Source organism: Antrostomus carolinensis, unplaced genomic scaffold (assembly GCF_000700745.2).
Source record: "Antrostomus carolinensis isolate BGI_N321 unplaced genomic scaffold, ASM70074v2 scaffold12835, whole genome shotgun sequence".
Classification (NCBI taxonomy): domain Eukaryota; kingdom Metazoa; phylum Chordata; class Aves; order Caprimulgiformes; family Caprimulgidae; genus Antrostomus; species Antrostomus carolinensis.
Window position 1 is genome coordinate 72,849 of NW_010318547.1, and position 26,140 is coordinate 98,988.

Genomic DNA, 26,140 nt, shown 5'->3' on the forward strand with positions numbered 1-26,140 from the left:
TCACTCGAGTAATCTCCCCTTGGAAAAGGACCAGCTGAATGTTCCCGTTGCTCAGATGGTTTGAGAAGAAACAACTTGTAAACAGCAGCAGAAACCAGGCCAGCAAATACCAAAAGGAAAACCTTACCATTTCAACAACCAGTTTGGAGCTGGCTCCAGCAGCAATTCTCTGATGAGCATTAAACAATGACCATATCCCCACAGCTCCCTGTCCCACCACAGCTGCCAGGGAGCATCGCAGACCTCACAGGGCACACCTTGTCCTGCAATGCCATCCCCTGGGACATGGCCCTTTCTCACCAATCCCATCACATCGTGCACAAGGCCTGGTTGCCCTTGATGGTGTCATTGCTTGTGTAACAGCCCAGGTTGTTCCTACGCACCCCCACCTCGAACCCTTTCTGACCCTTGGGAAGTGACGTGCTGCAGGAACAGCCAGCAAACCCAAAGTGCCACGGGAATGACTCCATTGGTCCCAGCACCCAACAAATCCGAAGCACCTCACTTCCATGTGACAGATTTTATGGATAAATAGCCATTGATACAGTAAAGGGGTTTTTAGTGCCTCACTCCACCTTTCCTGACTACTTGTGCCTGGCAAGTCGCAGGCAGCAAGCAGGACCTGGCTGTGCTGCATTGCTCCTGAGAAGAGCACATGGCCAGGGCCAAGAGGGGTGAAAGGTCCAAAGTCCTGAAGATGCAGCAATTTCTGAGGCATAAATTCTACATATCTTCATTAAAAGATAAGTGCACAGTGACCCAAACATGCAGACAACATCAAAAGGGCAGTGAAGGCTATAACCTCCCTCTGGAGCCTGGGCAGAGGAATGGGCTATGGAAGTGTTGAGTCTTAGATGCTTTCTAGTGACCTCAACTCTCCCCATTTGAGAAAAATCACCTCCAGACAAATCTTCCATCTGCATCCCTGACCTGACATGTGATTTCACCTATAGTTCTCCACACTGCTGAACTCCAATCCCTGAAGAACTTGGTCAGCCCCTGGTCAGTGAGCAACAGTGGAAATTCCCTTGCACCCCTACCCAAAGCTCAGGGGTGAGGGAGCCTCCAGACAGGCTGCACGGTGACTGGCAATTAAAGGAGGAGAAGGTTGATGTTATTTCAGGAGTTTGCCCCAGAGCCACATACACACAGGGGTTAACGGGTACCCCCTCGGCACAGCTTCTGCCCAGACTGTCTCTGTGCCCATATCGGGTACCCACCAAAATGAAGCAGATTCTGTCTCACTGCTCAGGCTCTTCAAAGCTTAGGCCTGAAGGATCAAACACCGATTTATATATTTAGAGAGGTAAATTGTAGATAATAAAAAGCATGAATTCAGCCTATTCTCCCTTTAACATGGATGGAAGTTGTTCATCAAAATCCCAAAACAAAACTCTAACACGTATTCCATGAGCTATCCCCTGTGCCAGACCTGCAGGAAGTTATCAAATACACAGGGGACTTAAACCCTTCCTACAGGAGATTCACAGCCACGAGCTGCTCAAACCCAGCTGGGGAAATGCTACACTAAAGCTTCCGGACCGACGTACAAAATGAAACAGCAGAGCATGACTAGAGGAGGTGAGAAGAGGGCCTGAGATTTTCATGGCCCTCAACTCCAGCCCTATGGGTTCTGCACCATCATAACCACATCCCAATTCTTTTCTCTGTCCCTGTGTGTAAACCTCATTATCAAGCAGAGTTACCTGGGAGTCTGGAGAGACCTGGCTCCTGGGAACACCATCCCACACTCCAATCCATGGAGTGGTGAGACCAACCAGGCTCCTGAAAGGTGACAGGCTGTAACAACCACCCCAGGCTTCCAGGGTTTGTTAACTCTCCTCTGGCCAGATCCATGATTTGCTACATGATGTGTGGAGCAATAATTTCCACCCTGGGTCTCCAGAAAAAAGAGTTCTGCAACCTGGGCTGATCAGCCACCGCACCAGCCTCCCTGGTCGCTGTATAAATCTAGTGCCTTCGATTACATCATGCCAGCAAACTGAAATGTAAGTCAGATGGTGAAGGCATTAATGGCAGCACTGTAAAGGCTCAACAATGCAAACCTTCCCAAAATGAACTGTCTTGACCTTTGCTGAGCTGACAATAAAAGTGTGACATCATGTGCAAACGAGCTTTAAATTTAAACCAGGTGCAGGGAGCTGCCTGGCGTCGTGCGGCTGCTGTATAAACCACTAACACGCGAGCAGCGATGCTGGAGGCAAGAGAAACGCCAAGCACGGACAGGACCCGCTCGGTAACAAACACAGGTACCAGCAGCTGGTGTGGTGCAAGATCCAATCCCAAAAAGTTGGGGTTTATGCTATTTGGTACCAGTTCTAGCTGGCTAGAAGAAGTAGAACTTCTTCTAACTTTGAAGAAGTTCTACTTCTTCAAACATTTATGAAGTAAACACAAATTTGCTGTTTTTATTTCCACGTGTGTGAGAATTCATCCAGCTCTGGAACAGAGCCAGCAGCACAATAATGAGGGGGTTTTACCTTTTTTTTGCTTCTATTCAGGACTCCTTTAGACGTTTGCACAGTGCTCGGAGCTCTGCTCACAGGTTCAGTCACAGCTATGGGAGCGCACTGTGATTTACAGCCAAAAAGCACAGCCCTGCTCCAGAGCCCTTCCAGGGCAGCCAACATCCCCCTCTTGCTGCTACCCTGTCACAAACTGGTCTGTCTTCCCAGGGTGACCCTCCCTTTGCTGCACCAGAAGGTCCATCCCAAAGGGGTTTCCACAGCAGTTTCCCACCCCGCAGGCAGCGCTGGCAGGGGCACCACGCTGAATGGCCACAGCCTCCGGCACCTCTTCTGCTGCCTCCTGTCTTACAGAGGGGAGCAGAAGAGCACAGAAGAGGCAGATTTGCTGTCAATGAAACCAATACCTCTGATGATGTCTAATGCAATTCTTGCCAGACAAGTTATTTTCTGCATCCTCTACATTTTTGAGAGCAGAGTTCAAAGAGTAAGAGCAAGCACTGAGAGCAGACAGGTCTGGGAGGACAACTTAGTAGCAGCTTCCCAGACCACATCTCATGTTCACTTCAAGCCAGGTGCTGCAAGACATTGCCTGTAGAACAGAGCAGGGATCACATACAGCTATACAGATGAAGGAGAACACATTGCTCTCTCCAACTCCCTGAAAGGAGGGTGGAGAGAGGTGGGGGTGGGTCTGTTCAACCAAGGAACAAGGGACAGGACAAGAGGAAATGGCCTCAAGTTGCACCAAGGGCAGTTGAGATTGGGTATGGGAAGAATTTCTTTGCTGAAAGGGTTCTCAGGCATTGGAAGGGGTTGCCCAGGGTGGAGTCACCATCCCTGGAGGGATTGAAGAGTCGTGTAGACATAGTGCTGAGGGACATGGGTTAGTCGGGGACTTGTCAGTGTTGGGTTAATTACTAGACCTGATGATCTCAAAGGGCTTTTCCAATCAAGGCAATTCTGTGATTCTCTAAGTGCACAAATGTGCTGTCGCCACCAAACCAGGAATGATTTTTAAGAACAAGACCCTTCCCTGGCCAGAGTAATGCTACTGCCTGCAACACCACTGCACGTCGGGAACTAACTGCAGAGACAACGCTTGGTTATCTCACTGAGCAGGGACGTTGGGCACAAAGCGAAGATGACAATCACATGAGTTACACACATTCTGTTCTTTATTTTCTGGGGTTTTTGGAACATGCCCTGGCTATTCCACAGGGAATCTGAGGGAGGTAGAACTCAAAATAGGAAATCTGTTGTACAACATACAGGTTTGACATGAACTAGGTAATTTTTACATACAATTATTAATTTTTTTTAATAACTCCAATCCCACATGAAGCGTGGGTGAGTGATCACTGCTGTAACACAAATACAAAAACCACCACCACAAACTGTAGACATTAGGCAGTACTTCTATAATACTGAAAATTCTCTCCCACCAGCAGTCATGAGGAAGTAGCAGTAAACATGTCCAAAGGTTTTTCAGTATGCAGAGCAACTCAACTAATGCTTTCAACCTGAAAGTCAACTGCAGAACAACAACTTCAGGTAAAGGGTTAAATTAAATCTAATTGAGAAAGGGGTTCTACAACAATCAATGTTGTTTCTGAATTTCAATCTTCATTAGAGAGCACATTAGGATGCCCACTATAGAAATACTAATTTTCATCTGCTAAAGTAGGAGCATTTGGAAACAACCTCATGAATCTCCAATTATTTGTTGTGATGCATTGGAACATATGTGCATCTCCCTCTGTTTTTTGTAGGAATGTCAGTGTAAGCCACATACAGACCCCAGGCTGCTGAACTGGCAGGACTCTGAATTGCGGCGCTGCCTTTGGCTGAGGAAGGGCTGCTGCCCAAAGGAGACACCCATGGAGGCTCAAAACAAGCCAGTGTGGACTGAGGGCTCCCCTGAGCCACTGACTTCCAGATCCACACCAAAATGATACTTTGTGCAGCAGGAGAAATACAGACAGAAAGTACAAGCCCCTATTCTCTCTCATGCAAACAACGCGCTTACGAGCTGCTCAAAGATTTAACATTTGCCCGAGCAGCTCGATCAGACAGATCCCATGGCACCACTGTGTTTTCATTCTCATTAGGAGGAAGGAAGGGTAGGACCTATGGCACCTTGAGTATTACATGTAACATAAATGATTTACGAACTCCAAACAGCACAGTCTTCCCACATTACAAAGTTAAGATGTGTCCCTGTTTCAAAAAGACAAATTCTTCTAAGAACAGACAAGATGAGCACGCTAACAAGGTCTGCCCAGGTCCAGCACTGACCTGCAGTGATGAGCTGCGGTGGACACTTAGTGAAATGAAGAGTGCAGGGCATGGAGAGAGCGGTGCTTTCCCTGAGCCACACCTCTCCCCCAGGCTGCATCCCCCATAACGATCATTCCGACTGTTCACCTAACGGCACATCCCTGCTCACGGCCACGTCACTGGTATTAACGCAAGAACCACGTGAAGGGGAAGGTGAAAGGAGGGACAGAGACAACGGGGCAGTTTCACAGTGTCTCAATTTTCACCATACAAGGACACAAGAGAGAATTTTAAATAAACTTAATGCCATGAAAATCAATACAAACTGGCTAGAAACATGCAAATAAAACACAAGCATTGGCCACAATGCAAAGGCAGGTTTAGAGCACTTTTGTTTGTGCAGCACTCATTCATTTACAGGATACACTCTTCATAGAATCACAGAATGGTTTGGGTTGGAAGGGACCTTAAAGCTCATCCAGTTCCAACCCCCCTGCCATCAGCAGGGACACCTTCCACTAGACCAGGTTGCTCAAAGCCTCATCCAACCTGGCCTTGAACACTTCCAGGGAGGAGCAGCCACAGCTTCCTTGGGCAACCTGTTCCAGTGTTTGACCACCCTCTTCACACCCAGCTTACCACAGTCTGAAAATCTGAGCAGCCTTCAAACGGACAAGGAATGGAAACAGGAGAATGAGAGAAAACAAATCAAAAGCTACCAATTAATTTTTATCCCTTACATTGTTCCTCTTGTTCCATTGGGGAAAGCCAACCTTACCAAGTGAGTTCAGAAATGCTGCAGGCCCCTCCATCCACTCCTATCAAGTCTTCAGAAAAGAAGGCTGGAAAATGCTAACTGCAGGTAATAAAGCTGCATCACTGAAATTTATAAATCTGGAAATTCAGGGAAAAAAAACCACCTGTACACAAGTAAAAAATATATTTAGCAACACATGAATGAGAAGAGTTCCAGATTGGAGGCCTATTTTGCACAAAAAAATTCATGCTAATGCACAGCTGTAGTGAAGCCCTTACACAGATACAACAAAGAAGAGTCTTTGGGAGATGCAAAGGATAAAACCAAGTGTCCTTACCCTGCTTTTGCATTGTGGAAAACACCGATACCTTTTTCTAAATTTGGAAATACAAATTCTTTCTCTTTCTGCCCCTCTCTCTCTCTCTCCCCTCCATATTTTGAGTCATGCATCATAGAAAATTAGAAGTAGCAATATTTCTAACTCTTTTTTAGATGAAAGCCAGCACACATTCTGTAACACCCCGTGCTGCCATCCCTTCTGCACTGCAGCCAAAATGTAGTAACAGAATCCAGCAGAGGTGTGAATTGCTTCCATTCATCCCAAATACCAATATAGTGGTATTCAGCATTCCAAAGTCCACCTATTCGGACAGTTTGTTAATAGCCAGGCTAATTAGGATAACACTTGGGGATTAAAACCAATCTCGTGGTGTTTCTGTAGCATTACAGGAGTCAGCTGTAAAATTAACGCTGTATTTCAGGCATTTTCTCAGTCACACTCTTTAAGATGATGCACAAACCCAACCGCCTGTGTACGGACAGAGCGTTACAGGGCAGGGCGAGACTCGGCTTTTCCAGGGGGAGGAGGAAAGAACAAAAGCTTCACAAAACTTTGCCAACTTTCTGCACCTTCACAGATAATTTAAGTCTTCAGTGTTACGTCATGCTGGTTAGAGTTTAAAATGAAGCGACTGCAGTGATTGCAGGTGTTACTCAACAGAATGTTGCAAGAGCGTGTGATAAATGAGGAACCATTTCCATAAAATTTCTAATAAGTATTCCTTCTAAATCCTAGTGTTGGAAAAATCCCTACAGTTCATTCACATGAATTTAAGGTCTCCCGTTTCCCTAAAAATTTTTTGGCTCAGAACATCACATCCTGATGCACAGCTCTTACTGCTTTCACAAGGCTTTTATAAGGTAAATAATTCTCTTTTTACCCTACTGCCAGAGACACCCCGAGTGGGTGAATCCCTGTAGTATAACAAAGCCTGTGAAACCCCAGTGGGGTTGCCTCCAGGCAGGTATTAATTGAAAAATATCTATTGTTAACTGGAAAATGGAAATACTTCCTAATGCTACTAAAAGCTTTTACGCCGGATAGGCAAAGCCTTCTAACATAAAAATTACTTCAGTATGATTCAAATACATTGAGGTATAAAAACTGTATTTAAAAAAACAATTAACAAATATTATCATGATGTGCCCATTAAACTGGGCTAAGGCAGCTGGCTTCTGGATCCATGTTAGGATAAATTAGGGTAAACATTCGGAATCAGGAAGTTCTTAACATGAACTGGCTGAAGTTTTGGAAATTATTCAAGTAACAGAAGTCTTTCACGCTTTAGGATAACGTGTGCACTACGACTGATGCCGTATCTATCCACCTCACTGTCTTTCAAAGAGAAATTATTTCAAGGTTCTGCTTTTGTTCTGCTTTTGTTCACCATGTGCACTAAACTATTTCTGCATTGCAGAAATTCTCAAGAGACCATTTTTACCTGTCACGACTGCATCATTAAAAACTAATATTAATTTTAGAATGGTAAAGATTAATTGTCCAATAACTGAAGAGTGACACAAATTAAAGAAGGAGCATCGCTAACACAGTGAGGAAGAGCCTTATTTCTTCCATAGACAGCTTTGGTCAGTGTTTTCTTTAGGATGTCCAGCATTCATTTCAGTAGTATTGACACATCTCTGGTTCTTGTAGTCCTTCTGAAGCTCAGTTCAGACAGTGACAACAGGCTTTTATTGATCAATCCAATTGAAAATTATTAGAACTAAACTGAGAAGGCCAACACAAATGCCAAAAACAACCAATGCACACGCCTGTGAAGAGAGAAAAGCAAAAATTAATGTTGTATTGAAGGAAGCATTTTACATTTCTAATAATTAATGATGATAAAATCTGTAAGAACAGGTTTAAATAGTGTATTTTAAAATAAACTTTAATGTTTCAAACTACTCAGTCTTCACACACAAGTCATCTGCTTAGCAGGAAACTAAACAGTCTGCTCTGGGATAGTTTCATTGGGAACACTCAGAGCAGTCTGGTTTGCTCACTCACACTATCCATCTGCAAAAAAAAAAATAAATCATTTGCCCTTTATAACTCTGAATGAATCAAGAAACTGAATTTGTATTTTACTCAAAATATAATTAAAGTTACAATGGATTCTTTATTTTTTTAAATAGCCAGATGATAATAAAACTACAGTTCAAGAGACAGTAGCTTGCTGATTTGTAACAATGTCCCAGACCTCTTGGAACTAGTCAAGACTTTGAACAGTCATAGAGCATCATTATTAGGTGTTTTTTTTTAGATTCCCTATTTTGTCAATACAAGAGCAGCCCTATGAATCGTAAGAATGGCAGAAGGACTACATGTAAACAGATTGTCAGCATCCAGTTCTGGAGCCCCCAACATAAGAAAGACACGGACCAGTTAGAACAAGTCCAGAGAAGGGCCACCAGGATGATCCGAGGGCTGGAGCACCTCTCCTGTGAGGACAGGCTGAAAGAGTTGGGGCTGTTCAGCCTGGAGAAGAGAAGGCTCCGGGGAGATCTTATAGCGGCCTCCCAATACCTGAAGGGGGCCTACAAGAAAGCTGGGGAGGGACCTTTCATAAGGGCAACTAATGGCAAGACAAGAGGAAATGGGTTTAAGCTGAAAGAGGGCAGGTTTAGATTAGATATTAGGAAGAAATTCTTTCCTGTGAGGGTGGTGAGACACTGGAACAGGTTGCCCAAGGAAGTTGTGGATGCCCCCTCCCTGCAAGTGTTCAAGGCCAGGTTGGATGAGGCTTTGAGCAACCTGGTCTAGTGGAAGGTGTCCCTGCTGATGGCAGGGGGATTTGAACTTTAAGGGGGATCTTTAAGGTCCCTTCCAATCCAAACCATTCTATGATTCTATGATTTTAGCCACTGTCATGAAGTTGCTATGCTGAGCAGTGGTTGAAATGAAGATAAAACAGTTACAGTGCAAAAAGCAGGCTGCTGCACAAATTCCAATTAGAATTGAACCTACTACACCAAAAGAGAAGCCATAAAAAGAAGGGGAAAGAAGGAAAAAAAAGAAAAAAGGATGTTTTTGAGAAGGCTTACACAGAAAACAAGCATAAACACTGTTTCACTTAAAAGCAGTTTAGCTTTGTCCCAGCTGCCCAGACAACATCAGAGCAATGCGTAAAAACTGAGGAGAAATTGGATTAAAAGTCAACATCTGAAAACTATAGGGAAAAGCATGTATTCACATCAATGGTCTGGCACATGGACACACTGCTAGTCAAAAATCTCTTGTGAAGAAGGAGTTTCAGAAAGACTAAAGCTATCACGAAGGACTAAAGAAAGAGCTCACAGATTTTGTGAAGTGCCATGAAAACAAAAAGTTCGCCCCTTGGATTATGTGCTCTACAGTGTATTAAGATGCACCTAAAATGAGTCTGTTTAAATATAATTAATATACATGAAAAAAAAGCATACCCCAAGTTTCTGTGGTGATAAAAAGTCCTCTCTGCTAAGTTTAAGATAAAATAGTCCAGGATATACAAAAAGCAAACATGTTGATGTGGTTGAACCTTTAAAAAAAGAGAAAGTAAGATTTTACTTAGAGTAAGTTTGAAGCATATTAACTTATTATAATACTGAATTTTTTGTTTCAAGAAAACAACCACAACAACTTACCAACTACTCCAAACACGTTTTTAATGTCTGGCACGTACATTGCAAACAGAACAACAATTGTATTCAGCGTTAAAGTGACAAGGATATGGCAAATCCACGACACAGGAAGATGAGAGAAAAATACCATCAATACAGCTTTCCTTGCCTACATAATATGAAGAGAAACATTGCATGGGTAAATACATATATACACATATATTTGAATCTTACCTCAGTTTCATAAACTTAACAATTATATCATACAAGACGTGAAAGAACATTTCAAAAATCAAAATGCAAAAAATTTAGTCATGGTTAAATGTTTTGTCTTTCAGTAGCACAGAGTTTACTTAAGTATCAAAAAAAATTTATCATGTGGCCATGAGTCGTAAGGAATTACTCCTCTTTTTGCAGGGACAACAGAAGGTCTGGGGGATAATGCTTTGTCTCTTTGATCATGCTTGGTAGCAAATGTCAGCAGATTGCCATATATAGATTATATATATAATATAGATTATATACATAATCTATACACTACTTCTATATGCACAGTTTTGCATGCACAATTTATTTTGGTCCTAACTGAATGAATTTTCAGTTCTACCATGGTATTTATAAAACTCAAGTGGGTTTTTTTGGTGAAATAGTCAATATGTGGTTTTAATTTACAATTAAATTGAGTTTTCCAGCCTAAGTGTGTTTGTGTGTGGGTGCGTGCATGTAGAAAGGAAAAACCAAGTCAGCAAAACTCAATTTAAGAGGAGGGGGGAGAAAAAAAAAAAATCAAACTAAATACACTTTAGAAGTTCTGAATTCTCTAAATTAAAAACAATGCTGTGGGCTAGTTTTAATCTGAAATCTGTCTCAAGAGCACAAATTAACTTAGTGGTTAGTTGTTATTTTGGAGCTCTCACAGAGCATATGCAAATATGTGGTCTTTGATCAATCACTTGACAAGTGAATAAGATACACAAGCCTAGATGTGACTCAAACACTGCAGTCTGCAAAGCATTAGCGTTACCATCGCTTGCGCCAGCTTCAAAACATTTAAGAGTACTTACTGGGAAATGGATTAGAGGGACTGTCAAAAGCACAGCAAACAGTATGGCCACTTTAACAGTCATGATGACAGTATCATGTGGCAGGTACCTGCTGTAACCTTGTAGCAATTCAGAGTCCACTTTGTCTGAAAAGAAGAAAAAATAATTGCTTTGTTAATCATTTGAGAACCAAGAGAATGAGTAGTGTGTATGAAGCTTACATTCAAATTGATCAATTTTCTTGTGACTTATGAGGAGTGGAGGGGGGCTGCAGAGACACATCACTTTGGCATCACTGATACACTAGGATATGTAACCTCCAGAAAACTGAAAACATCAGGAGGCAATTCTCTGTAGAGCCTCTGCTGAGGCCAAAGCTACCTAAAGAGAAGATACAAATATGAAGGAGAAAGCATTAAAAAGAAAGATGACGTGACACAAAGCCAAGTACAGAGTAAAACTTGTTCTGTGTGTCTGAAACAGTCAACACTGGATTCTTTTGGTTGAACTAGAAGCCAGAAACAAATTAGTTTTGCTCAATTGGCTGAACTGCATTTCCTTTTTTTTCCCCCCAGAAACATTAAGTGATACACAAAGTAAAATTTCATCATTTGAAAGAAAAGCTGCAATTCTAGTTTAAAGGAAGAAAGAAACATTCAAAAATACGCTAGAGTATGTGCTTTTACTGGCTGTAGTTAGCACAATGTTGCTGGATGACATGGAGAAGGATAACTAGCATCAGTTATAAAAGGTATTTCTTATTTAAACAAAAAAAAAAACCCCAACAAAATTATTGACAATTGAGGCTGTTTTATCCCTGTACCAAATGAGTGTGCAAGTGTCGCACAAGGACACCTGGAGGCTGGCAGTTTAGATTCTTACAGCACCCAGAGAAAATCAGAGAACTGCAGCAGCAACACACCCAACCAGGTCAAACCCAAACAGCTCTGTTTTCTTCAGCAGTAAGAAGCTCCTGTGCTGTCCACCACATGCATATTCAGCTTTGCAAAACCAACTGGACTGTGGAATTCCTACAGCACCATATAGCATGGATACACCATCATAAGCAGTACTTTTCTACTATTCAAGGCAGAAACGGGGCAAAAAAGTGATGAATCATAGAATCACAGAATGGTTGGGGTTGGAAGGGACCTTAAAGCTCATCCAGTTCCAACCCCCCTGCCATCAGCAGGGACACCTTCCACTAGACCAGGTTGCTCAAAGCCTCATCCAACCTGGCCTTCAACACTTCCAGGGAGGGGGCATAATCAGTGATGAATTATTCACCTTTGACTTTTGCCCTTTTAAGGTGAAAATTTTAACCAAATTAACAGCAAAAGTTCACCCTGAAAGTGGTCTGCTACCCTGCCTTTTTTTTTGGGGGGGGGCATACCTTGACTCTCTGCTTTTTTGGACTTCAGAATCTACCAGATTTTCCACCAAAGTCCAGTTGTTGTAGGAAGTTTCAAATTCACAGTAAACAGAAGAAACCATGTGAACCACAGAAAGATGAAGCATGTCTCATTTCAAAGAGGGAACTCTTTTTTTTGTTTTCAATTTAAAATACAATGTTTTACATTGTTTTAGGAACAGGGAACAGATTCTCTCTATGGAAAGAAATAAGTTAATTAAACAAGACAACCAAAAAGTGAAAGGAGAAGCAGTCTGCAAGGGAGGGAAATCTCTTACTGATATACACTGTTGGTTCCAGCTCTTAAGTCCAAGAGTCACTAAAAGAAATTAGGCTTGCAGAAAACCAGAAATGTTCCCAGGGAAACAGACTAAAAGACCATGAGCAAGACAGGGTCTTGCCCCAGAGAAACCATGAAAGTGAACGTAACAGGAACTGGGATGGTTTATAGAACTACCACCATTTTGGTTTTGACCATGAGCAAGACAGGGTCTTGCCCCAGAGAAACCATGAAAGTGAACGTAACAGGAACTTTCTGGAATGGTTTATAGAACTACCACCATTTTGGTTTTGGTTTTGTTTTTTTGTTGTTTTTTTTTAAAAAAAACCCCTCTTTTTGTTGCAATCTCATCTGGAGCCAGATGGTTATCCTGCACTATCCTGCACTGCCTGCTGAATCTCTCGGACTCCCAGTGGCACTCAAAATTGTATTTTCCTACAAACCACACGGACAGAGTCAGGAAGCAGTAATAGCAGCCTACACACTCTGAGGGGTTTCAATAGTCCCCATATAATTTTTCAAAGGATTCTAAGTGCCAAGGGGACATTTCTGGGGAAAAAAAGGTGCAAAATTCCTACCAATCTGGAATTATTAGCTGCTGAAAGCTAATATACTTGCTGCTTTGTCAGACACTATCTCAACCCCACAATCAAGAAATATAAAACGCTATGAAAGGAGAGGAAATCCTCAGCAGAACACTTGTCTTACTGCCTTACTGACCCTTATGAGAATCTTTATTCACAGAATCATTAAGGTTGGAAAAGACCCCTAAGATCATCAAGGCCAACTGTCAACCCAGCACCACCATGCCCACTAAACCATGTCCCTAAGCACCACATCTATTTGTCACACCCTCCTTGCTGGGAGTTGGAGAGAGCCAGAAGGTCTCCTCTCAGCCTCCTTTTCTCCAGGCTCAACAACCCCAGTTCCCTCAGCTGGGAACTCATCACCCTTGTGCTCCAGACCCTTCCCCAGCTCCATTGCCCTTCTCTGGACACGCTCCAGCACTTCCATGTCCTTTGTGTAGTGAGATGCCCAAAACTGAACCCAGCACTCGAGGTGCAGCCTCATTCCAATTAACACAGGTTAGCATGTGATCATCTCATAAAAAGGGACGAGTTTTCAGAAGACATGAGAAGAATCCTCATAGATGACCACGAAGCATTTATGTGATGGCGTTGGTATGAAACTACTCCAGAAGACAGATCACCAAGCAGAGGTGATTCAATTTGACAATATGTGCTATGTGAGCAAAACACAGCATAACACAATTTTACAGCAGGATATGCAGAGCCAAATGACATTTCTTAGAAAAGGCACCACTGTGATGTTATATGACAGGACAATAAAATTGCTGTGTGAAATAAACACCCACCTACTTCTGCCAAAGGTATGATGGACCTTTAAAAAAAAGGCTGCTATGAAGATAAAAGGTTCTGAAATATTTCTGTGTACTTGGGAAACACAAGACTATCAGACAGATGAAGTAATCTATGTTTAAACTCAACTAAAAAACTGTACCTAGAAGTATTCAAAAGTCCACATGCAGAGTTATTAAACTGGTACTGAGGCACATTTGGTAGGGCAAGTGTCATATCCCATACATTTTTCTGTTTGGTAAATAATAAGGTGTATTTACTTCATCAACATGTTGACAACATCTCTAAGAAATGTGCATTTCTTGGTTCAGTTCAAGTATCAAACAGATACCACCTCCAGCTCAGGAACTGCACGCAACACAAACTACTGAAGACTGGAAGCATGTGCTAGGAAGCCCAGCTCAAAGCTTATCGTTTTACATTTTTAAATCCTTCCCTAGTCTTTTGCCATTGCCCTCCACTGGGCAAGACACAGAACTAGACGGGTGTTTTCTCTGATTCAGACCTTCTAATTTTCTTATGTTCCTGGACAACTATTTTTCCTCTAGTTTTGTCTTTATATTACACATAAACAAAGGTATCACGAAGAAGTAATTTTGTGAAATCCTTTAAAATAATCCTTTAAAATTGGAAGATTCGTGAGGATTTTTTTTTCCATGTCCAGCAGATTTCTAGTGAAATAGCTACTGTTAGCTCCAATTAATTTGTAAAAATACAAGAACAAAGCGAAGAAGCCATCAATGTTTTGTACCCAAGCTTTACCAGACAGGGAAAACATGCTGCAAACCTTCATGCCCACCTAACACTAGGGCTGGCTTGCTGTGGGTCAAATTCCCCTCATAAAAGGCAACAGTCTCAGTGCTACTTGGAGACTACAAATGTGCTGGGATATCACAGGGTTAACAAGTGATAAATGTTGCTAGAAGATACAGCCTTAGAACAGACCTTTCAAACTTGTTGGACAAGCAGACTGTTATCAGACCTTGAAATTTCTCACAGATCATGGTAAATCTGTTCCCAGCTTCTAAGTGAAAATATTACACAGTCTAACATATAGTGGCAATCAGTCATCTAATTACAGAACATTAGAGAACATCATCAGACCATCAGCTACATTTTAGGGACCAATAAACTTGTCTGTATGGCATTTTAGGACATGAACCCTGCAAAGCTGAGCTACGTTACACGTTGAGAAGTCAATGAGAGTGTAACACTCTGCAGTGTTAGGCATATCCTTAAGTCTTCACAGGAAGAAGATTTCTGAGGATTCAAGTGTATCAATGCACAAACAAGCCTGAAGTACTCCAGACAAAATGCAATTCTCATTTATTAGTAACCTTCATTATAAAGAATACTTGAAGAATATACTTACCATAAAATGTCAGGTACCCAAACAGAGCAGACATAAAGTAAATGAGGGAACTCAGACCAATTCCAGTGACAGTTACATTCTGCATTCTACTTTTGGATGGACTAAAACACAAAAAAAGAAAACCCCCAGAAAATTAGTGTTGCTTAATCTGTATTGTGGATGATTAAACACAATGCAATCTACATAGCAGCTTGCCTTTCTTAAGAAAGCATCGTCTTAATTTATGGCCACAGAGTATTTGCTGAGGTCTGTGCTGTCAGTAATATTGAGGGTTTTTTAAAGTATTTTTAATCTGGTAATTAAAGGGCACTTCTCATGCAGACAACTAACATTGTCCCCATCTTGTAGGGAATTTAGACATACCAGAGTATCTTTTAAATCACAATTTTGATTTATACAGGATGATATATATTCAGAGCCAGGAACAGAGTCTGGGTCAAAAAACCTCACTGAATCAGATGTGGTCAAATGCAGATTCAGTTACAGCAGTAAAAATTAACTATTAAGTACCTTAGCAAATGATCTTTTTTCTCCAGATTGTCCAGGCCTGGACAATGTACTGACATTGATGATGGAACCATATTTGCTACTTTTCTCTCCTGTAAGAGAGGAGAAGCCAGTACAGACTAAAACTGTACATTTCCCAAAAACATGAAAGCTACTTAGTTTGCATTGTCTGATGGCACTGACTTGAAAATAAAAGTTATTCAAGATTAATTTAGGGAAAATATTACAGAAATACTATAATTATATTTTAATATTGCATGCATTTTCATACATTACCTTTGGAGCTCGCAATAGATGGGTAAGACTGAGGTATGGCAGAGAAAAGAGAAGGCCATAGTTGGTATTGCATAAGCACTCTAGAATAGAAGAAAAACATCTTGTAGGTTGTTTGTTGCTACAGATGGTTGGAAAAATATCTGGATGAATTCAGTTCAAGCATTGGAAGTCAGTGGAAATCTTTCCACATTAATACTTTGAGATAAATCTCCACAACACACAATAGTGTGTCTGAATCATTCCACAAAAAATGGGGCTTTTTCACTAATATCTCTTTAAGTGGTAGTCATAGCTTTCTATTTCATGATCAGGAAAGATCATGCTGTCTATAAGCCAACTGAAAGATTATTTTTTAGCTATACTGAGGTCAAGTACTTATGTAAAAATAGTAGGATTTGTCCCAAAGTCAGTGTATCATTAATGAAATTTTCTAAGAAGTTTCCTAAATGCTAATATCCACAGCTACCTGTCAAATTACTGATTCCTTCATCCTGATCTCACTATTTTCTTATTACTCCTTCACAAAAATTCGGATGCAGCACCCAGAAAATACAACATGCTTTGGCATCTAAAGTTTTGAGACAGTTATATAATTAAAGTTGCAACCACACAATTAGTGGTATATTATTCCAAAAACTTGTAATAGAAGAAATGAATCATCTAGTACAGCTTACTGCAATTGCCAAGTGGAATAAACTGAACTATAACAAACACTTTTGTGCTGACATAATCAGGCCCATAATGGTAAAAATATGCCACTTTCTACTGATAAAGTTAAAATTAAAAAAAGTACTAGTAGAGATGAGTCCCAGGGTTCTTCAAAGCACAAAAGGCGAGAATCTCACAGTAGATGTTTCTGGTCAAAGCAAAATTTCTTCTTTGATCTACAGATAACATTTGTCTCCTGTTTGCATTGCCCAAGCTTTTTTTTTTTTTCCCCCCTTGGGAAGGTGGGGGTGGATTTTGTTTTTTCAGACAAATGCAACCAACTGTGTCCCTCCTAAATTCCACTACGCTACAGGCCTATCCCAGATTTATTCTTCCTTTTCCCTTCCTCTTCACCCTAGAGAGTAGAGCTCTATGTGATACTTCCTCTCCTGCAAGCCTTGATGGGTGGTGACATGATTTAGATGCCACATTAATTAACAAATACCAGAGCTGGCATCCAATGAAATAAATGCACAAGATTGCATTAGGCCTGAAGAATTAGCTTCAGGTAAGAAAAAACTAAAGTTAGGTCCAGGCTGTTTCAGGAAACCTGTTCTACCTCATGAGGAACTAAAAGTGTTCATACAGTCAAGTAGCACTGACTTCCACCTGAGGGCATGTTAAGTTGGCTTGATCCAACTGCATCATGAAGTTGACCACCACTGCATCTGTTATTCTTTATAACTTTGGTCATATTTGTGAAATGTTTTCATAAATGTTAACTTGGACAGCCAGCCTTCACATAAAAAAGAAAGAGTGAGACTGGATAACACTTGGCAGCAGGTATAGGAAATATTTCAGCAGCCCATAACTAGTTTTACAGAAGAATAGCTTACCCTGGATAGAATTTAAAACCCAATTCTTTAAAAACCACCACCCCCCTTTAAGTCTGTGTATTGTTAATAGAGATTACCTCTTTTGAAATATGAAAGAGCTTTGCTTTACAATCCCCAGTAGAATTTGAAACCTGTAAGATAGACATGCAAAAAAATGGCTTAATGAAAGAATAAGCCCAAACCACAGACACAAAACTTTTCAGTTTCTGTCATGATTAAAAAAAGAGAGAATTTAAATTACAAGTAATTCTGAAAGTGTTAATGCAAAAAAAGCATTACAGTTACTAAAAAAATTAGGAGAACTTCAAAACAGCATGTACTTTACCTGTAAAATCTCTATGGCACTATTTAGAGGTAGAGGACACGGGATTGACCATTTTTTTATCATAACCTGCAAAGACACCATATTTAATGTATGAATGGTACCCTAAAAATCAGTTTAAATTTAGATATACATAGCTAAATTATCAGACTGTTGGTAAACACAGCAGATTGCTACACCCACAGTAAATTAACAGGCTTGACTGGTAAATAGTTAGGCCACAAGAAGGAGATTTGACAGAAAAAACTTGTCAGTGCCATTCCATACAGCTGCTTACTACACACAGCTGGCAGCCTCATGGTGTGCCTGTGTGGAGGTGGTACACTGAAAGGAGCTCTGACATTAACTGAAATACAACCAGCACTCTGCATTCACACTGTGCTCCACACTGACTGCCTCCCTCACAGCATAGCTGCTGTGTTAGCTGTCCCAGGCTCTCTCCCTAAACAGACAAACCCGTAACAGAGATAGAGCAGAGCCCAGGGCTAATCTTAAAAGGCAGAAACATATGGTTTGGACTAGAAAGCAAAGGAAAAACAATAAATGCAATTATTGTCCCAGAATGTCATTGGGGCTTTAGCTACACCCTGCTGGTTTAGGGACTGCCAAGTAACAGGGCTGAAAATCAAAGGGAAATTAAAGTAAGAAATGTTACCTCCTTTTTCAGGAGTCTAGTTTAAAATGATAGTTGCATTGCTCTCCTCACCCTAATTAATTTCCTATTGTAGTTGCCTGGCTTTGGAGGTTATAATTCTTTTGAAGCCTAGAGCAAATAATTAAAAACTTAATTAAAGACTCGGATTCACGAGAAGAATAACACGGAAGTGAGCACTTCTCCTGGCTCAGGGAATTCCTTTTTGCTTGCAGCCAACTGGTGTTTCCCAGAGGACAAGGATCAGATGCTCTCTCTTGTCACCAGTGCCAGGAGAAGCAAACAAATGCTACCTCCAGACAAAATGTGGGGAAAGGAAACTGAAGGTACGTGGCATGCTGAGTCCACCGTGGCAATAACACCCATCCTAAACTGCATGACTAAGAACAACTCACAACAACTCCAGGTACGGAACCAGGTAGTAACTTGCTCAACAGCACTCTGTAAACTTTGTGAAAATGATTATCAATGGAAATCCCTCAACCATGCTTCTGACACTAAACTGGCACTGCTTTATACCAGGAGATCTGTTCTTACCTGCTTATTTATTGACTAAACTGCCTCCTCTGTGCCTCCTCCTCTGCCTCCTCATCTGGGGAAGAGTGTAAGAAGGGACAAGAACATGCTGGTAGAACATCAAGAAGAGTGTGTAAGGGAGAAGAAGGAAAGGGCCAAACACTAAAATGTGCCTTGGGCCTGTATCATATATATGCATGACTGTCACACGTGTCACCCCTTCTTCATCTCTTCCTTGTGTGCTAAGCAGTGAGAGGCTACGAGCCGAGACACAGATGTGGTACCACAACCATGGATGCATGGCTGAGCTACCTCCTCAGGAAGCCCAAGCTTGTTGGCTAGCTGAAGACATTTATGAGGCTGAGCAAGAAGGCAAATATCGTTTCAAGGTGATCTCTGTGTACTTAAAGGCACCCAGGTAGGGGAAATAAAGGAGAGGCTTTGAAAGCTCCAAAGCAGAAGGCTTTGTGGGAGCTCTGGAGAAGGCTGGAATAGGCTTACTGAGCAATGAAAAGGAGAATGAAGCTGAAGGAAAAGCTTTGGGGAAAGTAAAATGTGCCTGGCAGTGGCGGGGACAGGGCCCCCCGCAAGCTAAAGAGCAAAGATATATATAAATATATATATAAACATTGCAGAGGGAGGACAAGACAAACCAAACCTAAAAAGCTAAAGAACATTTTTCTAATATTAAATTAATACAGATTAAGAACAGATTGAAATGGAAATAAAATGAGACAAAATAAAGCACACTAGGTGCATTTAATATCTGTAATTATACCTGCCCACCTGCTTAATTATTCAAATCTCTTTAGGTTTCCAATTGTAGTTGACCTCTGTATGAGGTGCCCCCCAACAGGAAGTGATTTTTAAATTGGCCACACAGCCCAGTTAGCTGAGCAGTCCTGCAGACAGCACAGTTTTCCTCTGGAACTTGAAGCCTATTTCACATAAATGTTGTCTTTTGAGTATAACAAACATTTGGCTTTAAGTAAAAAAATCCTAAAATTTAAAGAGAGGTTCCAGTGGAAATAGGGTATTTTAAACCCACACCAAAAACACTGCTAAAAAATAAAGTTAGAAGCTCAAAATGTTGCAATATTCTCAGGGATGTTGCTTTTTTGTACCCTGCAGAGGGAAAACAGGAATCCCTCTATCCCAGTAGTACTGACAGCACTCAGTGAAGAGAGGAGTAACATAATTCATTACATATGGCAGGTTCCCAATCTGCATCACATTTTGTTCTGGGAACATAAAGAACAGATTTAGAAAAATACCATCAGGAATCATTAACACCTTTGTTGAGCAAGCTACCAATAGGGTTGTCTCCACAAAAAACAAAACAAAACAAAAAAACCTGTCTTTTTACCAATATTTATTCTAACAAGAGGACAGGCAATAAAAAACAAGTTTAATGATCACATTTAATTTTGTTTCACTACGGACTCAAGTCAGAGAAGTATTCAACAATCAGAAACAAAAGTGCTGAGGATCTCACAGAGTCTGGCTTTGAATTAACAGTTACATACATTGGTTCTTCTCCCAGATCAGCTCATCTCAGTGTTTTCACTTTCTTCCCCAAGTGAAGACTATAACCAGTATATTAACTTTAAAGGAAGAGATACTGAAGCACAGAGAGGAGATATGTGACCTGACAAACCCCACAGCAGAGCACAGAGGACAAAAAGCCTCTAGACCTTTTGCTCAGTGCACTCACTAAGCCATACTGACCAAGACACATGCTATTGTCTATTGTCCCCATCTTTTCTGCAGGCTGTATTAAAACTGTGGCTTGCTGGCAAAAAGCTGAACAGCTGGTATGCACTTGAAAATGCACAGAATTATTGGATATGCAAAATATAATTGTATTGCTTCCATATGACTAACACAGTTTTTCTTCTGGAACAAATTAAAACATATCTGCCACACAGAAATTAACATTGTGCAAACTAAAACACCATTTCAACAGCACATATCACCCACTTGAAAGCAATTAGATATGAAAACTAAACCGCAGTTAATGCCTTTGAGTTTCAGTGCCTAAAGAAGTCAGAGAAAATACTCTCTGAAGAGCATTAGTTTTCTTTAAATATCTAGAACGGCTTTCAAAAATTTTGACCTCAATTAGATTTACTGTGGCAGCTTCTTTTTCACTTAACAACAAAGAGTAAGCACACAAATTTAATCATTTCATAAGAAATCCAGTAATCTCTGTACTCCTTCACTTGTCTTTTCTACTTACTTTTTAGATAGAGAATCAAAACTAAACCTTAGCTTAAATCACACCAGCTTGACATGTCTGCACACAAGTTTTGCTTACACACTTGCCTTTTCTGAGCCCAAAATTGTTTTCAAATGCATCCACTCATTACAACAGCTTTCTTCAGAGATACATACATATTCTCATTGAAATCCAGCAGATAAACTTGTTTTAAAACTCTTGCAACTCCCTTCAGCCACAGGCCTATTTCAGCATTATAGTTTGTGTTTGATCGGGGTTTTTTGTGGGTTTTGTTTGTTTGTTTGGGTTTGTTTGTTTGTTTTTAAAGATAAATTATAGGACAGAGGTCAAAAGTTAAGGTAATTTATAAATATTACACATGAATTTCCATTAGCTCTGGAGAGGCTATGGCTGCTCCTCAATGCTCAGCTTATGAAGAATACTTCCCAAGGTCCTACAAACACTGCAGTTCTCGAGGGATACCCTAAGGAGATGTTTTGACAGCTTTGAAGTTTGGTTTTATCACGTGGTTTAGTTCCTAATGGATTGCCTTGGTCTCCTGGATGGCATGTTTGTTCAACTTGCCTTCAACTCTGTTTATCCTTTTGTAAAACAGGTATTAAATGCAAGTCAGTGCAAGCCAGAATGACAGGGGACAGGGGGAACATTTTTCCAGGCTCCCAAATAAGATTCTTGTTTCTATACCTAGATGACAGAGTGCGAGTTGCTTGGTTGTACTACATATTACACATGTGCATTACCACACTTTTTCCCTGTAAAAAGAAAATTAGTGCAACTCAAAGGCATACTTTCCCTCTTAGATCTGCCTAGCAGGTCTCACTTGTGATATTTGGAAACATCTACCTCATAGGGGCCTTGAGAGGGTGAACATCAGGGTCAAAAACCCCCGTATGGCTCAGAGAAAAGAACTTTTCCTTTCAGCGGGAAAGAAGAATAAGGTCATTGACGTATTAATGAATCTTGTAAACTGCCTTAATGAAGTTCTAGTTTTCTTTCCCTTTTTTTGAACTCTGTCACTCCATTATGCATGTAAATTTAATTTATTTGCAGTATATTAAATTTTCTTCTGCACTAGCTGCAGTAAGTAATAGTTAGAAGCTAAGAAAACAGAATTCCATTCCATTACCAGTAGGGAAACAAAAGTATACGTGCCAGCTCCCTTCACTGCACCGTCAGCAAAACAAAAATATTGTTACTTTTACCAGTCCAAAATATAATTATTTTAAATCTTTTCACATGCTTGAAAGTCCATATGCATTTCCATGCCTCAGCAAAACAAATGTAATGTGTCCAAACAAGCACACAATGAGCTTAAGGAAAACTCTAAATTTCACATAAAAAGTTAAGGGGAGAGGGGAAGACAATTCATTTCAAAACAGGCTTATGAAAACATTCAAACAATACGAAAATAAAAAATAGATAAACTGTGCACAAATTTTTAACTTACCACAAGAGCAAAGTACACCATAAAGAAAAATGATAAACTACTTGTGTAGCCAAGAAAGCCTGTAAAATAACAGTAAAAATAAAAGAGAATTTATAAGGAAAGTGATCCTAATGTACAGCTAAAGCTTTACATTTTAGGCATGTTTTCTATTACAGTGCTTGGTATCTGGGGCTTAGGACTCAGAATAACAACATTCCAACTGCCTGTCACAGATCATTTATGTAGTTTTGTAAGGCAGAATTAGAACTGGCTTACCACTAATGGCACGCTGTAAGTAAATGCAGCTCTTTAATGTTCTGCTGTAAAGATTTTATTTTAGTATTGCAGACAAAATACTACTGCAACACAAGTAATAGGTTAACTAGGCAGGGCTGGAAGGCAGAACGCACTACAACAACTTAAATAATCCCCACCATCACCAGCCCCCTGCCAGCTAAAATAAATAAATAAGCCATTAAGGTTTTAAAGTCTTCAATTGTAATTGCTACTAAAGTAGAATAATATTCGCTTCTCTCCTTTAATTACTCACCAATTTTAGGAAGAAGTGCGAGAGGAAAAACAATGCAGACTGAAGTAATCAGTAGCAGCAGTCTCCCATCGAGGTACCAAGACCTGTTGGAAAACCTTTTTATGATTGATACAAAGCTCAAGAGTCTTAAAAAAATATGTTCAACTTTAAAACTATGATCTTAGACAAAATAACCACTAGGACAAGAAAAATAAGTAATTTCCAGTCTCACATGCTATTTACATGAATTTGTATTCCTAGTTTCTATATTGTGATATAAAAGAGTTCCCAGATAATGAGGAGGTAGAGCACCGTCCCATAATGAACCAGCACTGCAGGCAAAGCTCCATAGGCAAGCATCTTCATGGATCAGAGGTCTGATGTGTGTAATGTTATTTCCCAACAGCACAAAACGCAAATCCCTGCCTTTTTTCCAAGCAATGATAAGGGTATTTCATACTCTGCAGACTCCCAATAGCAGTACTCAATCCAGTATGCCACATCTATGTTGAACTGGATTACACCAAGTTGCGTATTTACACAACTGGAAGAAACAGCAACATTAATTCTCACTTACTGCTCAACTTCCCTTCCAGTTTATTACTCCTACATGACCTTAGTTCCCCACTGTTTCCAAGAGGTGTGAAATAGAATGCTAAGCTACCCAACCTACTTCTTTGGAAATTCAGTTATGTTTTCTAAACACACCGACTTTCTCTTCTGCTCAAGTTTCATTACACCTATCATCACAGGCTTCAAATTACAGAAGAAAACAACAAGTAAATAAACTTTCAGTTAATTCGAAATGATGTTTGCTGTCCAGAGATGATATAAGGAAAAACAGCAATTAAAAAAAAGACTTTCTTATCTTTAACTCTGTACAAAGGGATCACTCATTCTTTGCATACATCTGTACAAAAATTAAAGGACAGAAGGGATGGAAATTACGCTGATGAAATCTGCTACAATTTTTATACCCAAAACTATACATATTTAAGAAAGCATTGTAGATGCATATGAAGTCTTAAATTTTAAATCTCTTCAAAGTATTAAACTCTCATCTCTAAACTGATGAAAGTACAGACGTATAAGCTGTTAAGAAACAGAAACATCTGGAGGGTGGTTCCCCGTAACTTGGTAATAATCATATCCTGTACTGATAAAGATCTTGCACATCAGCCTCTGACTTTACTACCTATAAACACCTTGGCCTTTGACCTTCAAGTTTATTTAGTCCAGGATATGGTTAGCACCTAATAAACAGGCAGCACCTCAAGTTATCATAAGGAAAGTAGCATAACACCTGTGTTAAAGAAAAATTACCACATACATGTATTAATTACTGTCACACACCATGGACAACCACTTGTGTCACTTGTTTGAAAAAAAATGCAATATCAATGAACAGAGAAATTTCAAGGTTGAAGACATTTTGGCCGCATCAAAAATCAAAGGAAACCTTAAGTAATAATGTCTATTTTTAAAATTACTCAAAATACGTCACTCTTCTAAAAAATGTATTACTCGCCTAGGTGTGCTAGTGCTACAATGAAAAAGCAACTTTGCCAAGGAGCCAGATCAGCTCCCTGCTGTAGTATTCTTCATGCTGTTAACATTCAGCATTCACATATTTTTAAACTTTTTCTTTCTTTCTAGTATGGTGGATGTTCAGATGAGGAGCTACAGTATAACAGCAGTAGGCAAAGGCATAACGAAGGCTGCACCATGTGTAAGGTTAGCTTAAATGCCTCAGATCTGTACATGTGGGACCTCTGTTTCAAGCCTTCCAAACCTAAGCCTGTAGCAAATCCACAGTTGCCATCGTAGCTCACAAGCTCAGCAGGCTGGAGGAAAAATTATTTTGGTTACTTTATAGTAAATGAAAAAATATTTGTGGGAGAGAGGCAGGGAAAAAGAGAGAGGAAAACTGCAGTGAGGTAATGGGAAGGAGAAAAAAATCATTTTGTAAATGGTTTAATTTTGGAATAACAATCCTTTTATTTAAAAAGATGTCAAAAGACTGAATAGTGGACCACGCACTGGTTATCAAAAAATGTGTTCATTTTTTTTCCCCCAAAATACTGTTGTAGAAATGCACTTATTTTCCAAAGGCAGAATAAATATTTTGATATTGCCTTTAAAATCGGTTTGATCTGCAAATTTAAGCCCATATGATAAGTGTTCCAAATATGAAATATAGAGTATAAATCCTTGACTCTACTGAAAACACTTCAGCATGCAGATGTTCCTCCTCCTTCTCCCATATTTTAACTAAAAGCAGACATTTATAAATCGCTTTAATTTCATTCCTGAATGCAACAGGACAAGAGAATCATATGTTCTAAATTAGAATCTTACTCTCAGTCCATATCAATTATATAACACACAAGCAAGACAACTTAATTGCATCAATCATATCCTCCTGACAGGGTCATTAAATGTTAACAGAGGGCTCACAAATTACAACTTTTTAACACAATCCTCATTTGAAACTACGTTCATGCCCCCAAAACTATGTGGAATTCTTGTTGTGCAGACAAACTGAAATATCTCAACTCCCAATTAACAAGTTTTCATATTGTATGTTCCTGATTTTTAATAAAGACACAAAGATGTATTACAGGTTGGCTCTGAGTCTTTCCAACACAGGCACACCTGCTATCCTTTATCTATAAAAACAATTCAAAGCGTAAAACATTCTTTAAACGGCAGGATGGTGTATGCACAGAAAACACTTTTCACAGACAGTTTAACTGACACTTTTTATACAGTCTAACTTCAGTTAAAGATAAATTCTGCACCCAGATGAAAGTGTATCAGATGCTATAATGACTTAACAAGAACAGAACAGTTGTGTAACCACATCTGGAAACTAGTAGTCTAGTTAAAATAGTTTAATCAGGCTAGTCAGTATTTATGCCCTTTGCATAAATAAATTGCTACTTAGGCTTGGTATTTGATTACCAGATTCTGTTGAACAATTTCCTACAATTTAAAAACTCTGTTAGCAAAAGTTACTCTTAACATCCATGAAGAAACACAGAGAAACAAAATGCTATGATCTACCATGGCAATTAATATGGCAGAATATATGAAATATAGATGTGGGCTCACAGAGAAGGTCAGCTGTGGGCATGCACCTGGAATACTGCTTGAGCACTGCATCTGAAACACTCACT

The 26,140-nt window shown here is 40.0% G+C and overlaps 1 protein-coding gene across 1 annotated transcript in view; it reads right to left on the reverse strand.

The window, feature by feature from the left end:
- Window positions 1-7,554: 7,554 nt before the first annotated feature.
- SLC38A6 (solute carrier family 38 member 6) overlaps window positions 7,555-26,140 on the reverse strand; it is a 39,829-nt gene continuing 21,243 nt past the window's right edge. The window contains exons 6-15 of the mRNA XM_010168945.2: window positions 22,983-23,065; window positions 22,454-22,512; window positions 17,603-17,668; window positions 17,355-17,408; window positions 15,734-15,813; window positions 14,951-15,051; window positions 10,530-10,654; window positions 9,490-9,634; window positions 9,289-9,383; window positions 7,555-7,635 (exon numbers count right to left, since the gene is read on the reverse strand). Of these exons, the coding sequence (XP_010167247.2) occupies window positions 7,555-7,635; window positions 9,289-9,383; window positions 9,490-9,634; window positions 10,530-10,654; window positions 14,951-15,051; window positions 15,734-15,813; window positions 17,355-17,408; window positions 17,603-17,668; window positions 22,454-22,512; window positions 22,983-23,065 (889 nt within the window). The remainder of the gene's footprint in view (window positions 7,636-9,288; window positions 9,384-9,489; window positions 9,635-10,529; window positions 10,655-14,950; window positions 15,052-15,733; window positions 15,814-17,354; window positions 17,409-17,602; window positions 17,669-22,453; window positions 22,513-22,982; window positions 23,066-26,140) is intronic.